Source organism: Lepisosteus platostomus, chromosome 14 (assembly GCF_059453375.1).
Source record: "Lepisosteus platostomus isolate fLepPlt1 chromosome 14, fLepPlt1.hap1, whole genome shotgun sequence".
NCBI lineage: Eukaryota > Metazoa > Chordata > Actinopteri > Semionotiformes > Lepisosteidae > Lepisosteus > Lepisosteus platostomus.
The window spans coordinates 3,867,178-3,884,996 of NC_142624.1; the positions used below are offsets into that span (position 1 = coordinate 3,867,178).

General features: G+C 41.5%; 1 protein-coding gene across 7 annotated transcripts in view; it reads left to right on the forward strand.

The window, feature by feature from the left end:
- The window catches only part of LOC148648748 (partitioning defective 3 homolog B-like), a 319,671-nt gene that overhangs the window by 106,784 nt on the left and 195,068 nt on the right, over positions 1-17,819 (forward strand). For all 7 annotated transcript variants that reach the window (XM_088606610.1, XM_088606611.1, XM_088606608.1 and 4 more), the window contains exons 5-6: positions 5,066-5,157; positions 15,408-15,491. In XM_088606610.1, the coding sequence (XP_088462736.1) occupies positions 5,066-5,157; positions 15,408-15,491 (176 nt within the window). The remainder of the gene's footprint in view (positions 1-5,065; positions 5,158-15,407; positions 15,492-17,819) is intronic.

A 17,819-nucleotide genomic window follows, 5' to 3' on the forward strand; every position in this document is an offset into this window, starting at 1 on the left:
TCGCCCAGGAGACAGGATCCGCAGGGCACCTGTCTTTAATGAAACGTCTCACACTACCAGGTGCTCTGGGGTATATAAACTCTTGGCGATCTGGTGTTGACGTGAGCTTCTCTTGGCTTCCTGAGCCACCTTCCAGCTTCCCCAGGGAGTCCCCCTGTTCCCGCCTTCCTGTTTCCTTGCTGCGTCTGGACTCTGCGCCCATGCTGTCCAGAGGATTCAGGGTGCGGAGGGTGGAGCAGAGGTGGGGACCCCACTTCAGACGACTCCCTTGGGCCCGGTCTTGGGCATGCCTCCCTAGTCCATCATGACGGTGCGTGCTGGCCTGGTCTCGGCAGCGGGGGAAGGGTCACCTTTGCCACAGTCGAAGGGTCTGCTACCCATTCGTCCCGGTCCTCAGTGAGACTTCCGAATAAGTGCCCCGACTTTGAGTATCCTGCCTGGCCTCCGAGGTCGGACCGCTCTGCCCTGCGCTACGCTCCCGAGTAAGCATAGCTCCGGAGCCACCTGCTTCTTCCTGCCCTTCACCTGACATCCCTCCACTCCTTCCTTGCACACCAGGTCCAGACCACCTGCTTGCACCCAGTGACCCAACTGCTAAGAATTCGGAGTTTCGTCAACCCCAGATGGTTCCTGCTCTTAGAGCCTGGCCGCTGATTGCTCGGACTTTCTCACCTCGGGCCACTCCACCCGGGTCTTCTTGGGTCCGTAACTCCTCCACGTCCGCTCCTGGCCCCTGAAGCCCTCGCTCTTGGGTCCGTAACTCCTCCACGTCCGCTCCTGGCCCCTGAGGCCCTCGCTCTTGGGTCCGTTGCATTTTTAACATCAGTAGATCGAAAACATTTGCGTATTGCATTTGCAAGTTGGTGAACCTGTGAGTTAAAAAACCCCGTCAAGCAAAGTTGTGTTGTTAAGCTTTGTAGCCATAACTTCATTTAAAAAAAAAAATCAACAGAAATGAGTCCAATGTGTCTTTAAAGCAAAAAAAGCGCCTAGACCAAAATAAAAACCTGCCAAAGGTTTTTGAAACGGTTTTCTTTTGAAAATTTAGAAAGTAGTACAACTTTTTTTTTCGTAAAGAAGCAGAAAAGTGATTTTGGGGGGAAAACAAAATGTTCCCTTTGCTTAAGTACTTTTTGTCAAACTCTGCTCAACATCTTTTAAGTAAGTCACTAAGGATAGTAGCCCAGTCTAAAAGAATTCAGAAATTGATGCATTTTTAATCTTTAATGCCAATAAACCTCAGATTGTCGTAGCATTGTGTTTAATGGCAGTTTGAAATGTCACAATACAGACACGGAACATTAATTGAAGCCTTTTCCCTGACTGCTTTAAATAACCTGATAAATTAGCTCAGGTGGAGCCAGTCTTTTCCCTTGTTCCAGCTTTCCAGCTCTGTGGGTGTTCTAATTACTCTACAGTTTTTGTTCCAAGATCATATGGACGGAGTAGTTTTTTTCTAGTATTTCTAGTATTAGTTTTAGCATCCTATTTAAGGAAACGAATCACACCATGGTTACATTTTCATTTTCAGTGCATGGTATTAAAAGGGCTTTCTAAAATATTAGCTTAAAGTTGATGTGTGGAAGTGGTTTTTATTGCTGCACGTAAGGCGATATGATTGTCGCATAATAGTTCAATGGTGATAAACATTAACCTGCACGTTCTGTCACAATGATGCCAGATTATTAAATGGATGCAGGCAAATCCATAATCGCATTGTAAATCTAATAAATGTCATGTGTTTTTTTTCTAATTGTCGTGTTGTACACAAAGAAAACGGATTTCTTGTAAAAGTTGCTTGAAATTTGTCATCTGCAATAGAGCTCCCATAAGGCAATTCTGGCTGCTTGTAAAGTATAGTTTCACACTTCAGGTGATCTAGGTATAAATAAATATTTTGTCTTCTGCTCAGTTCCCCACAAGTACCAGTTCAGCATGAATGATTTTGTTGTCTTGTAGCTGGGTGCTGCTCATCTTTTCCAGGTCTTTGTTTTGCTTGACTGTTTTTAGTGCTATAGGCTAAATTGCCCTTACATGTGCTCCTCCATGCTCACAGCATCTCCTCCTGCGTTAAGGGTGTGTAGGGTCATTCATTGCAGGTGACAACATTCCCCTTTCAGAAAAACGTTTCTAGTATAACGATCAGATCCTGCAGGGCTTCATGCGAATGGTTTTAACTGACAGATGGGCTTACAGATTGCACTCCATCTGTAATAGGGGCATGAGGTCACACAAAGTACATTAGGGATAGAGCATTTTGGTGACCCTTTGTGTTTCTCTTGTCAAAAAAAAGATTTAATGTAATGCATTACGTGCATACCCCTAGTACAATCCCCCATTCTCTGAAGCATCTCTCCAGTAGTTTTTTATTTCAGCGTCTTAATCCCAGTAGTACTATTATTGCCATATGCAATTAAATGTCACATTTGTCCTGCATAGTTACTCTCTTCTTTTCCTTCTGCATGATACCATTGGGTCTGATACTTTGTAGGTATGGCATCATCTTTCATTTTTATGCTGATGACACGTAGATTTACAAAACGCGTAACACCTAATGTCAAGCAAGCACAATCTGTCTCATGTTACCACTTGGATGATGTTAAAAATGGATGCATTGTAATTTGTGATATTTACTCTGCTTGTTAACTCCGCAAATGTGTGGACCTTAGTTTGATGTCCTGGAGTCAGTCCAAGTACTTAGATCTGGAGTTATGGTGTCTTTTTCTTAATCCAAGCCTTACATATGAAGCTCACCTTCTCTTCAAATGTTGTGAAGATTCCCACTCTGCACTTTGCAGCATGACTTATTTCCCTTCATTTCTCAATGTGGTGCAGATAAGCTAATGTTTTTGTCTTTTCCTGGCTTGATTTGGAAAACAGTGGGACTTGTTCTTTCCGAATGTGCTCTTTGCAAGTCGCAGCATGTTCAGAACTCAGCTGCTCAGATCTTAACTAAAATATTCATGAGCTTCCAGTTCCTTGCACAGGCTCCCTGTGGATTTACCTTAAAATTCACAGTACTGCTGCTCACCTTTAAGGGCTTGAACAGTGCAGTGCTGTCTACATCAGTGAACTGGTAACTCCCTGTACACATACAGTGTCATTAACACTCTTCGGACTATTATTTCTCTTATTTACTTCTAGATAAGCTCTGAACACCAGGAGATTGTGCTTTGGGTTCTGTAATAATTTCCTAACTTACATCAGGCCTTGCAAATTAGTCAACACCTTATAATCCTGTCCTTAAAGTCTTATTTTATGCTTTAAATTCTGGTTAATAATAGTAAATAATGATGTCCTTACACTTATAGAGTGCTTTTCTGGACACCCCACTCAAAGCGCTTTACAGGTAAAGGGAATCCCCTCCACCAGCACCTATGTGTAGCCCCACCTGGCTGACGAAACAGCAGCCAGAGTGCCACACACCAGCTCTCAGTGGGGAGGTCAGCAGAGTGATGAATCCAGCTCAGAGATGGGGATTATTAGGAGACCATGATTGGTAAAGGTTAGACGGAAACTTGGCCAGGAAACCCGAGTAACACCCCTACATTTTACATCTCATCAGCATGGGAGGTGAAGATAAGTCATAGAATGTATGAAAGGTTACCAATAAGAGCTGGCAGTCTTGTTGAAATTCAAGTATCTCATCCAGCTGTTTCTTGAGAGAAACCAGGGTCTTGGCTTCAACAACATGGCTGGACTGTTGGTTCAATACCCCCACAACCTGAATATCATTATTATTATCTGCAGTAGGTGGTTTAGATTGAAGACTACCAGAATAGTATCTGTCCAGAGTGACACTTAACATTTCTTTTTGTGCCTCAGTTGAGAAAGCTAGTCATTTATTTTGTCCCTCCTTTGCCCACAATTGCAGTCTTCAGTGGTTTTCTCTCCAACAGTTAAGATGGTGCCTCCTTCCTTAAGGGAACATGCAGAAGGGAGATTTGGTTGTGCATCAAGAAAGCAACACTTCTATTAAATGTAATGCTTTAAATGTAAAGATTTGCTGCTGTGACACCAGCACAGTAATGCTGAAAATGTTTGCACAGGCATGCACAGGTTGGGCTAAGTTTGCTCTTTGTTCCCTTGACCTGTTGTCTTCAAGCATTCAGCCGACACAGAGGAAGGGAGACCCAAAGACCAGATTTCCTGGAGTACTGCTCCTCTCAATACACATTCCATTATGGTCACGATGGGCTTCATTTATTAAAAACATCTATGAAAAACTCAGAAGTCACACAGACTATAACTGGAGTCCACTTGCATATACACAGCACATGCAATCTAATTGCTTTAGCGATCTTATGAAGACTATTTAACCCAACTGAAAATTATTGAGATAACAATAGAAAAAAAAAACTGAGTGGGTTTTCTGTTTGGTAGTGTGTTTCGGCGTTTTGGTTGTCCATAAAGCTTTTAATTTTGTTTGACATGTGTTTATATATCTTGAAGTTAAATAAATAGATGTTGGATACATTTTTCCATTAAAGATTTATCATCAAGACAGATAATTGAAGTGGATCCAACATAAAGCCAACAGCACAGGAGCAAACAAAACCCTCCTGTATTATAATGCTGTGTAGAAACCCATTAAGACCATCTAGCCTAAACTTTTGTTGATTGTGATGGGGTTGAGTCTAGAAAACTGGATCATTTGTTTTCATGAAACTAGAATTTCATCCTTTATTTGTGATGGAGAGTGGAGGGGACAGTTCTGGTAGAAATGAGAAGAATGCATTGTCAACTCTTGTGACATAAAAGATATGAGAAATGAAAAGCAATAATTAGGCTGTCCAAGTGTTGGTCTCATTATTTTTTGGGGATCTTTTAATTTCATTTTTGATTATGTTTTTTAACTTCACGGCTGACTGCAGCCTCTGCTTGATTCATTAAGACAGCCTAGGCTAGAGATAGCCGGGCCTCCGCGAGTTTAGCTGAATGTGTGTAAACACGCTAATTGGAATAGAATCGTCGCAGAAGGTTATGTTTCTTAAGAGGGTCATTCATAATCAGCATCTCGAAGCGTTGCCTCACAGTAACATAACCGATTTATTTATTCTGACAGGAGACGAACCACGTGGTGTCGGAGAAGGGGAGTTCTGACCTGCTACGCAGAGCAGATGTGCTGGCTACCAAAATGAATCAAATCACACTCAGGTAGGGACTGACACACGGCACTTTTTTTCATCTCTCTTCTCTTTTTTTTATTTACGACCGTGTCTTCCTGATGGAGGTGGCCTCCAACGAGCATTTCAAAACTGTAAATCTTTAGCAAACTCAAAAGAGGGGAGAAAGCTCTGGCATAAATCAGTAGTCTCATTTGCTTTCCCTAATTAGGGTTGTCTGGCTTTGGAAACGGCCTTTCTTTATTTTGTCCTGTGCTCTGGGCAGATTAATGGAGCCTGACGAGTAATGGAAAGGTGGGGTCTAGCAGAATCCAGCACATTCGAGGCTTTGTCAGGTAGGGCTCCACATAGACTGGGAGCACTAGAGCCGTTCTGATGTGCTGAAAGTGTCAGATGTGGACAAGTGACAGAAAGGAGGCCTCATCCTCAACCACTGGGTCAAATGCAGAAGGCGCCAAGAACTTTCATTGCATTTTCTGACATTTTGTCTGCTATGACACTTAAAAAAAAAAAATTCTAAATGAATGTTTGGAACTACTGTATATGCATTTGTTATTTAGCTGATTGCGATTTTTCAGTGTTACCTGTATAGTGACCTGAATGTAGGATTTGTTTTTACTTTCTCCTTTTTTCTGGCGTAGTCCTAAACTGCTAGTATTTCAGTCGAGGAAGTCTCCAGCCGCTGTTGATCACAGGGAGCACTCAGACTGTAACGCAGTCAGCCTTTGCTGAAAGTGTTGGAATTGCCCTTGAAACCGAGAACAGGAGACATTTCTTTTCGCAAAGGGTAGTGGGAGTATGGAACAAGCTGCCCAGTCACGTGGTTGTGGATACCCTGACTTCCTTCCTGGTTGAGGATCCTTGGATCAATAAGCGACTAACTACAAGATGGGCCAAAAGGCTTTCACTTATTTGTAACCTTTCTTATGTTCTTATTGTTTCACAATTAAATAACATACCCTTCATGTCATTAAGTGATCTACTTGGGGAAAATCACAGCATAGAGGCATAAACCAATTTATAAACCAAATTACTTTGTGTAAACAGGGAGAATTTTCCTTTTCATTTCAAGTGCAGGTTCTATTTATGAGTCTAGATTAAACTGCCCACAAGAAAGTGCTAAAATGATCCAAATCTGTATTAAATAAGATATTGGATACTGCTTACATTGCAATCTATAAATGTTAAGTAGTTTCTTTCTATAGTTTTTGATTGCACTGGTGTTGTTCAGTAAACTGTTATACCTCCTTTCATTTCGGCCACTTTTATTAAGAGTAATACAGATTTATAGGGAATAATTCTTTATGAAACGCTAGAAAAAAAAACCAAATGCAAGTTATTTTTCAAAAATGTGTGGTTCAGTATAAAAGAAGATCAAATGACAATATACTATTTGCAGAAATCTATATTTTTTTATTGTCATCTCAGTCGCTTAGGAAAGGTTATATGAGTCTGACCTGTGTTTATTACATGGAGTAGTTAAAATACAATTTCATCCCCTAGCAACCCACTGTAACCATGGAGTTCTGTGAAATAAGGCTTTCTTCCGAAAGTGAAAATGTGAGAAAGTGCAGGTGATATAATGGTTACGGCAGAAAGGTAAACGATCCTTGAAATTGCAAATTTCAAGCTGAAACCTTACCTGAAAATGCATCATTTATTTAAAAAAAAAATCAAAAAGTTTGAAATATTATAAACAAGGATTGCTATAAAGTAATAGAGGTGGTCGAAGCAAATTGGGTTGGTGATGTTATGTTTTGGTTGAATATTATTAAAACGGCAATGTGCGGTGCTTCTCTCCCATTTTACAGCCTCTGTTTCACGTATGGCTGAGACGATTGCTCTGAGATAAGTGCCAGCAGTTTTGTTGCATTAATTAAAGCACTGTGATAAATGGCCACGCTCCACTGTCTTCCCATGATTTAATTTTCTACATGAAAATTCCACTGTTCCACATTTACAGTCCTTTAATGGAATTCACTTTTTTTTTTTTGTTCGACTCAAGATAACCTACTTATCTAAATTGTAGATACGAAAACCTCATGCAGAATCGGTGCGGTACAAAAGGACTTCAGTTTTCCAGGTTCCCATTATGCAGTATTACATGTCTACTGTAGCCAGTGCTCTTCAAGAGCCGAGGTTTATCAAAACACTTGGCTGAGTGAGGTGTACGGAGAAAAGCAGGCAGCAGTAATGGATGGGAAGCCATCCTGGTTACTGCTAATTATGGGCAAAATGGCAGCAACTACCAGAAAACTTTCTGAATGCTAACCCGAACAATAACAAAGCACTTGAGACGTTTTCACTAGGTCCAGTTAAGAGGCTGTTGTCAACTTCACTAGCTGCAATTCCCAGTGATCTTGTTGGTTTCCTTGTCCTCTTGTCTTGGACACTCGGTCCCATTTTGGTCCTCCAGTTACTTCAATTTAAACGGTCTGTTGTTTGAGCCCTTGCCCTGGAAAGATGTCTGAAGCTGATCAAGGCTGACATGCGTCAGTGTTGGAACAAGAGACTTACCTGGTTGTCTTGGTAGACCAGTAGGTGACATTCTTCCCACTGGGCCAGAACTGCCAAACCAGTGCCTGGCTATGGTGATTGGGGGCACTGTGTAACAAGAGGCATTTCTCTTAGGACTTTGATGTGTCATCACATGAGGACACACCATAGCACTCTTCATAAGAACAGGGTTATTAAAGCCAGTGTCCTGGCTGAATTCCCCTTTTGATTTGCATGGTCTAGCCCATTTACAGTTCCTCCTCTTCAGCTGGTGAGGGGTTTTTCTCCTTTCACATCATCTGCTACGTAGTGGGACTGCTGGAACTTAACGTCGGTCACATGGCCTCCAGGTGAGTAATGTGATCAATTTAACATGTCATCCAAAGTCGGCACCTTCTGCAAACCAGTGTCGCCAGTCACATATGTAAGGCACTGCCGACGGCCCAGGCAAAGTTTATATTTGATTACCCATTGGCAGGGTGTTACTTTGTCATTTTGGAGTGCTTTTCACTACTAGGTGCAAACTCTGTTATAATATTCTGACTCGAGTATATTTATCATAATTTCTGTGTGAGTAATATTTTTGTAATATTAAATATCAAGTAATATTCTTGACGCACGCTACATGTCTACTACTATGTATGGAGCAAACTACATTTGGCTTCCTCTCATTCTAGTCCCTATTATTGAACTTGTAATATTTCTGAAATGCCAAAAATAGCTTAATGTGTATGTATATACACAGTATGTAGATTAAAGCTTAGATATTTATACCAGATATTTAATGGTGTTTTTGTTTTTTGCGACAATGCATGAAAACCAATTTAGAATATAGTCCTGACTTTTAGGAGACTTTTCTAGAAACTTTTAACTTTCTAAAAGGGGATCTTTCCTAGTTGTTTTAAAAATTAAAGCCTTCTGTAAAGAATCACAAGTACCACCATGGCCTTTCTTACAAAATGATCTGGAAGAATTGTTGTAACTCTTGATATGGCCCTCTCTTCTGTTTGATTTTCGGCATTTTTTGTGTCAGCGCAAGAAGTATTTTTATCTAGATCATCAAATGTTGAGTTACACCAGCTGCACCTAAATATGGCCTCTCGGCATCTCTCATTATGGGAAAAAAATGCTTGCTGTTAATCGGCTGGGTGCTGTACTGAAACGTGGAAGATTCCACAGTGCACATGTAATGTCTGCAGCCTATAATTAGTCCTGAAGAGAGGCGGCAAGGGTGATGCTGTTTCTGCTCAGTGAACTGGAGAGAAGCTGGTGCAGTGAAGTCTACCTGACCTCAAAAACCAGTTCGGTCTTTGTGCTGTGCTGGGTTGGACTTCATGCAGTGCGAGGCAGATTCCAGATGGTGGGATTATTATAGATGAACTGCAGGCATGTTCTTGTGTCTGCTTGCATGGTGTGGCCGGCTCCTTTCCCTAGTCTCTTAGCATTCATTCACCCCGGTTCCATTCACTGAGGAGTGCGAGATAACCGGTCTCTATCGAGCATCAAAGCCCTGTGTGTGAGCTTGATGACTGGTGTAAGGGAGCTTCAGGTCTGCCAAAGCAGCAAAGCTCACTTTTCATCTAATCTCTGCTGCATTGAAGCCCTCTCTTCCGTACAGCTGAGCAGCTGATCCGTTCTGCTCCAGGTAATCCTGCCTAAATGGGTCTAATGATTGGCCTTCTCTGGCTCCCAGCTGGAAGCCTCACCTCCACCATCTTTTAGAAGAGCTGACTCTCACAGATCTGTGTCGGCACCCAGTGGTTTTAATCCCTGCTTTATTTACAGTGTCCCCGCCTTAAACGGTATTTACCATTGTTATTCAGATTGGAAATACCACCATTATCGCAGCTGGGGATTGTGCATGTCTTGTCTTTGGCTTAATTCATTTCAGGTTGTGTTTGTAATTTATTTTTTTTTAAATCGCCTCATTTTTTCATTCATCACAGCCCAGCATGGGAGGTTAGATTGACATTAGTCACCATTGAAGGAAGTCGTCTTATTTCCACCTCGGCGGTTTTTGCATTCATTTCCAGTGAATAAAAATCTTCTAGAATAAAACTTTCTACCCCGTCCTTTCATCGGTGACAACAGTAGTTATTCCCAGATGAATTCTGGCATCAGCTGCCGGCTGTATTTGAATGGGTCTTCCGAAGTTTTGAATACGCTGGAGATTGAAAGGTAAATTGAAAATGTAAGGTTCAGATACATATTTTACTGGCAATTTATTCAGTTTTATTCAGGACCTCATGCATATATCGAGTGGTAAAATGCTACTGAGAATAGAGAGCTCGTGTTTGAATAAGAAAGTGAGATTTGTAGAGTCATATCCTGTACAGTATGTAATAGTGAAACAGGTTTTATAGGAAATGTCTGGTTGATTTCCATTCTGTAGAATAATAGTGATAAATGGTCAGGAAAAGAACATATGGAATATGCATTTTTTTTTCCTGGAGCTTTACATTATAGACTAAGCTATGTAACTTAAAGTATAGCATACCTGACGTATTGAAATGTCTGAGAAAAATGCTGCTAGTGGTTTGGACAGCACAGAGGAATTCTTTTCTTGTTTGTTTGTTTTTTCCTGGAAGAAAAGAAAACTGTAGTATTTCTGACCAGTGCTAAGAGAAGAAGCCACACATTAGAAAGTGACATCATCATCTGATGTCAATGGAAAATGAGGCCAAAGGAAACCAACAGCAACATGGCTTATATGGCTTATGATCAAAGTTGCCGATGACTGTATCCCTACGGCCAGCTGAAGATAGAAACAACAGGATGTGCATCATCCTTACTGAGAACATTAAACTAAGTGTTCCTGCCCAAGACTGACTTCAAGTCATAATGTGCACTGACAAAGACCCCATGTACATTATTATTATCAATAATTTTATACAGCACCTTTAAAAGTGGCATCTCAAAGCACTTTTCATAAAACAATACACAGTGAGGAGAGATAGCAGAGCAGGAATACAGTAGGAAAGCACAGGGGGCAGACACAGTACCAGTTCAATTAAAGCCCATCTAAAGAAGAAGAAGATTCTGAGTCTAGATCTGAAAGAGCTTGGGGAAGGTGACTCTCTGATATCCCTTAGGGCTAGAATTCCCAAGCTTTGGAGCGTAGCAGGAGAAGATCTTGTAAACGGGCTTGGGGGGATAGAGGGGAGACCAGAATTAGATCAGCGAAGGTTGCAAAGTGGGGAGTAGGATGAGTAGGTCAGAGAGGTACCGAGATCCCAAACCAGAGCGTTATAAGAATGAACATAGGTTTTGTGTCAACTTCAAAATCCTCGTCATATCATTATCAATCTATAATTTAGGAATCATTCAGTGTGGTGCTGAATGATTCCCAAATGGGGGGGTTTACCAACTGTTGGCAAGATAGTGTGATTGGCCAGAGGGCAGTTAGCCATATCCGATCAACTAGCTACTGACGATCCTAACACGGATTTGAATGGTCTGATCACGGATTTGTTTTTGGAAAGCATCTGATGTTGAGGCGTTTGGCGCTCTTCTCAATTTTTCCTTCCGAAGTGTAGGACAAAGATCTAAACTTTGATAGGTGATCTAGATATTACTAAATTGCTATATATTGTGAAGATGTTTTCACCATCAGATGAATATCCAGTCTAAGAACCTTTCATGTAAGCTGACAGATCTGTCTGTTTACTTTTTTTCAGTACTTCAGTTTTAATATGACCAAGTGCCCCTGGTGTCAAAGTTTACAAGCTCTTCAAGTCTCTCATGTTTAATACAACTTTTGCATTATCTTAATGGATTGCTCTGACACTGTGAATTAAGGAAATTGGACTGAATGAGAGCAGTAGACAAAGTGTAGGTCTACTGCAGGCAAATGCGTAGAGTGGTGGTGTACTGAAAAACTAGTATTGTTTAAAAAAAAAAACATTGAGCATTTTTCTAGTTATAAACCACTTGTTTCTAAAGTTTCCGTTTATTTAAATCATGATGGAGCTGCCTTACAACATTTAACATCAAGGTAATTTTACAGAGAGCAAAGCTATTTTAAATGCAGTCCGTCTGACCAACAGAAAAATGGAAACGGGGGGAAAAAATGTTGAACTGTTTTGTGCTACAGCAAAACACGTGACTCTTTTTAGAAAATGACTCAGTGCTAAATAGGGCCATTCTTATTAGTGTTAGAAATAGGAGTGCCAGGAGTTTATTAGAGCACATCATATATTTAAACAGTGCTCACTATAATGTTCATTAAAGGGCTTTGATATATTTTAGACTGGGTGGAATGCTTGAAACGACTTCTTTCAGCACAGGAAAGCTGATGAAATAGGTCTGATTAAGACGGTGATTTTTTCAAATGCGTTATTAATTTGACCGACAGTATCCTTTTTCCCCCGCTTTTGCGGGAAGATCATTTAACGTGAGGTATGTAGCTTTACGATTGTGACATCATTGCCTGTCATGAGGGCTGTAATATTTCATGGAAAGGGAGAAGAACATTTCATTACTATTATTTCAGGGTCAGAGGAGCATAATGCTTGAGTTGGCATAAACTGCCCACTTACGGCAATGACCTCGCTATGCCCTCACATGCATATTATATCACGAACATTTGGGCCAGGTTGTCAGTGGGTTTTGTGCTCCTTGAGGTGTCGGGCAGCATGAAAAATTGCCCGAAGAAATGCAATATACGTTCAAAGTCGTTTGGCTAACTTGTGAAGGTTGACACGTTCATTGTGCTAGATTGTGGGGCTGTGTTCAGTGACAGCCACAAGATGTCCATGAAACACTTCGACTGATGTTCTTTTTAAAGCGGTGTCTCTCGATGGCCCAGGGCTTATATATCTGGTGCTGTCTGTATCTTGTGCTCTTTCTGCAGTGTCCCAGTGCAGAGTCAATGGACATACCCTCCGAATTCATCTTGTCCCTATTGTCGCTTATTCAAAAAAAAAGAAACGCCTCTTCAGTCCTTTGCAGAGGCTGGGCAGTGGGTTTTCTGACGCTTGTCAAAGTGCGGCATTGTAATAGACCAAACGTTTTTTAAAAAAAGAGGAAAATTTGACACATGCAATGGGATGTTTGTAGGTGCAAACACGCAAAAGACAACTTGTAGTAAGTTGAAGTTTGTCCCCATAATAATTGAATAGGCTACTTTTCTCTGAAAAGTTTTGATAATGTTATGCGTCTGCAACTGACAGCATTTTGCATTCCAGTTAGGTACAGTAGGCAAGATCTTGAGTTTCACAAGCCTGCTTTGGAGATTTTATTAGAGGGAGGGGCTGTAAGCCCTCGAGTTTGCAACACGAGGGGGCTGGGGGAGTAAGGGTTAGCCACCCTTGAATCCTGTGGTTCGAAATTAAATGAAATTAAAATGGATGGGAAGCTAATTGGAGGCTCCAAAGGCCCTGAGGTAATTTAACCATTTCCAGGAAGAAGCAGTGACATGTGAGGCAAGAGCAGTTGGGGGGAAAAAAAAAATCATAAACAGGCCTGATTCTCAGTCAAGCGCTTCTCTATATCTGTGTCGAAGGCTTAATTTTAACCAGATAAGTCAAATGAGAACAGTCTTATACCGTATCAGCGAGGAGAGTGCCCGTGTATATAACTGTGTGTGCTGGGGCATTCCGAGTGACTGCTCAAGGGGTAAAACAGCATCTTTCCACCTCTGGGATTTTGAATCAAACCCCAAAGCATAGTGCCTGAACCACTGCTCCACACTGCTGCAAACTTTTGCAGTTTAAGCATAGTAATAAGTATAACCACATGCAATATATTAGTCTCTGGTGATTTGTTTAGTAACTAGAAACCAGTTTGGTTTCTCTCTTGGTCTGTTAGTGTGCAACAAACTCCCAATTAAAGCTCAGATCTTTAGCGATGAACATTGTCTGCCCAGGCAGATGTCTTTGACTCAGGACTCTGGCTATCGGGATAGGTGGCCTGGCACCAGCCTGATTGATTCTGTTGTGTTTGCGCAGCCCAGGTCTTGTCGAGAGCAGCGCATGGATAGAAATGCAGTCTGTGCTTACTCTTTCATGCCTGCTCCCTCGTTTGCCACCCCTCCCCTTTTATTTAGTGCCGTTCATCTTTAAATTGTTATGGCTGGGTTGCTTTTCATTCCAGTTGAATCCCTATTAATGTGGCCTACCTGAGATAAACAGAAAATTATTCTAAAGCGAAGTGCGTGGGGGGTATTCATCAAATTAATGCATGTGGTATTCATTAGGCGCTCCTAATTAATTCTCCCCTGCCCTTTCCTACTTCACACAGTGCTGGGGCTTTGATATCTTTTTTTGGGCTTGCTTTGATTAATTGAAACTTCTCGTTTGTTGATGAAGCACTTCAGGGGGACTCAGTGTGCGTGTTTACCTGAGCCGGCTTGCTTGTTTTGCCGTGTATATCGCTCTGCATTTTTTTTCCTTTCCTCCATCAACTTCGCCCCCGCCCAAGTGAAATCCTCTCTGCACAAACTCCGGCACCGCTTCCTCCCTTATCGCGATACCGGTTACGTTAGCGGGAACAATCATTTTACTTCTGCTGGCAGTCGTTCGTGATGAGCCCATCTCGAGACGCTTTCCCCAATCGACGTAGAGGTTGTTAAGGCAATTAAGCCGCTGTTATGATTTTTTTAAAAAGAGAGTAAGAAGGAGGGGGTGGGGCGAAAGTGGGGGCCGCATAAGATTAATGAGAATGGAATGCGCGTGTGTTCAGGCCGATAAACTCAATAAGTCAGGCTCAAAAGAAAATTGTCTCTGGAAGTCTGTAGTGAAAAAGGGTATAGGAAACAACGTTTGGGAGAGCTAGGGAAAGCTCCCTTTCCTCGCCATCTGTCCCACTGACAAACGATGAAGGAATGAATAAATTAAACTGCCAATCCAGCAGCACTGCAAGGCCACCTTTTAGTTTCCCCAGTTTGTTTATGCGTCACCTGGTGTCTGGTGGATTTTGTATGCCTTGCATTTTTTATTCATCAACGTAGAATTCCCCGTATATATGTTTACCTCTTTGTTTGGACTCTGCTCCTCTTCCAACCCTATTCTCCAGAGTTAATCTTGAGTTTAACCTAGATCAAAGGTATCCAAAAAAGGATACCCTTTTGATCCTTGCAAAAGACCTGTTGTTCTATACTTTTTGAGCTCCGCAGTGTCTCGCAGTTAGACTGGAGGAGTGATGTTGCAACGATGAAGGCTCATAGGTGCCCAGTCCAGTCTCCAGAGTTATGATGTAACTGTAACAGGCCCACAAGCATGTATGAAGTGAGCCTTAACATTTTTCACTTGTGGTCTTGGTGTAGCAGCTGAATTAGGGTTGACATATGTGCTCATCTCTGACCAGATGTTTGAAAGCAAAGATTCAAAGAAAAAGAAGGAAGACTACCTATCCTAACTGGAATTGGGTTAAGTCCTCTGCAGAGGCTAAGTATTGTATAGCAGGTGAAAGACAGCTGGAGACAGTTCATTTGTGCTTGAATAAACCCACACTGTCTGAATTTAAGATTTTTGATTATAGATGGTTCCTACTCCCTGATCATGCCACGTAACTATTTTTTTATTTTAACCTACCTCTTCCCAATTAAAGATTTGGTTTATCCTGTTATGCTTATGCCAGAAATGTTAAAAGGCTAGACAGTGAGGCCAATATCATGGAAACAATTTAGAGCCGAGGGGAAAAACTAATCATGTGTTTAAGGTGTGACTCTCCTAGACCACAGTGCTGCGCTGCTTGGAAAAAATATCATAGATGACGAGTTTGAAAAGGCAGTTCAAGCCTTTTTCATTATGAATCCTCTTCTTGTGTTTTGCATCCCTGCTGCAGCCTGACGAGGACAGTAGAGATCTCTGGAGACGACGGACCCCTGGGGATTCATGTGGTGCCCTACTGTTCCTCTCTCAGCGGACGGTGAGTGAAGAGCAGCCTTCATTTTGCTATACTTGTGAGCTGTCGCTCTGAGGTATGCTCTGAGAGTCTTTTAAGAATGCAGAATTGTACACATGCTTAGTAGTGTGCCTCTAGAATATACACTGTCTCCTGCATGTTACTGCATCATTTTGGACACACGGTAGGCTTATAAAACCCGAAATAGTCGTTTTTTACTACTTTTAAAACAAAATTGTTTTTTTAAAAAAAGATGATGATCCATGTCAATTGTGTTTTTTTTTAAAGCAGAGAAAAATCTGGAAATTATTACTGAACACACAACATAGCTCCTGCACCCCAAACCAGTCTCCATAACTCTCAACATCTTGCCATTAACCTGACTGCTAAAAGCAGCAAGCGAACTTTAAAGGAGCCAGAGCGTGCGTTTTTTGGATTGGAACGTTTCACATGTGTGGTCCTCTAGAGGAAAGAAAAAAAAATAGTCGACTGGAAAATGAGTCTCGGAGATTTTGGGAGAGCTCGTCCCATGTGTACACACATTGACTCCAATATCTGTTTAAACAGGGCCTGAGAGCCAATGTAGAAATGCTAATTACTAAAGCATGAAAGTGCTGCAGAAGACATGATCGTAGTTAGTATTGAACAATATATATTAAGCCGTTGGGAGTGCAGATGGCTCTGGGTTTAAGCTTTCTCTTTAAAAGCTAATGGTCCTGATTTTACTAGTTGTGTTTTCTGATGATCCACCCCATTAGAATGTGTTTACTTTGGTAACCACCAAAGGGCAGGCCGGGCTGTGACAACACCTCATGGAAACCTCATTTAATTGTTATGGTAAGGAAAATGAGAGGTTAAATGTTAAGGACAGGGGTAGAGGGCACTTTCACAGGAAGCAGGACGAGCCACCCCCCGCCAAAAATGTCAGAGTTCCTGTTTGTGTTGTCAAAAAACAAGGCTGTAAAAGTTGGTTCGTGATTGATGACTTCTCTTTATCTACCTGCGTTTTTCTATTGCAATGCCACCGCAACTGGAGCGGCCTATCTTTCCTCGCAATATGGTCCGGACTTTGACCAACTGGAAAAACTTGCTTCACATTTCAGCTACATAGAATGGACTTTCCATTTGTAGAGATGGAAAGATGTTTTTTTTCCACTTGGTCAAAGCCAATGAGCAATAAAAGTGTTTTCTGCTTTGAAAATATCGAAATGTGTCTCCCTCGAATTCTGTCCTGGATGACACAAAGGAGTAAAAGATGAAGGAGTGTCTCTGGAGCCAGAAAACCCGACCTCTTCTCTGAAAGCATTTTGCCAAAAGTCATGTAGTTTTGGTGATAGCCCTCAGGGGCTACTCCATCTGGTGCCTTTGGATCCACTTCTCCTTGGAATATAATCCAACCCCAGCTGAGTGGAGCGCTCAATAGAGTGCAGCTAATTAAAGTTCATTGACTGGAGCTCCAGTGGTCTTTGTCAATATCGCTGTTTACAAATGTTATGGTCTGCAGTCCACAACAAAGCATCTTTCACGAGGAGCTTGGGTGCAATTATCTGAATGCGGGCTAATGACCAGCTGAAAGAGTACTTTCGTAGGCCTGTAAAAATCACAACTCCAGCACCTAATTACATTAATCATTGTTTTTTTTTCAGTTGATTCTGTTAATGCTAAAGGAACAAGGGTTTCCCTGGCAGCCTTATCAGCCTAATGACTTGTCCATGCTGCTGATAAGGAAGTTGTTTCACTTTGGAACCAAACAGCAGTTGGTTTTGAGCTGGGTTCAATGCAGAGCTTGCCTTTGAGCTGTAAGACTATTAGCAGGATGCTATTTCTGATGGACTTTTGTTCCTTCCTCTCTGGTTGCTCAGAGGAGCAATGAGGAACTCTAAGCCACAGAGATGGTGTTTCTTTGACATATATTGCTAGAACTCAGTTTCAGTGTGTTAACCTGAAGTAATTTAAAATAAAAACAAATTTTCTTCACACATCTGTATAAAATACTGCTTTAATAAGCTCAGTGCTTTTCTATCAGTTCAGTCAATCTACATAATAAAATAAGTCTTGGAATTTTCACTTTTTCTTCAAAAAAGTAACAAATGCCATTTGCAGTGAATTTTACATGGCGGCCTACAGTAACAAAAACACACAGTGCAGGTAATAAAACAAGACCTGCAACAGTAGGGTGGCCTGGTATGTAGTTTTCACTATATACTCCATAATTAACTTGTTTTAGATGTCTATGTGGGTGGTACACTACTGTAAGACACCTCCCTGAGCCTGCGTACTGTGGGTATAAACTGAGCAAATTAGTCACTTCTGGTAGCTGTCAAAGAGCTGTGGCATTTTTTCTTAGCCACC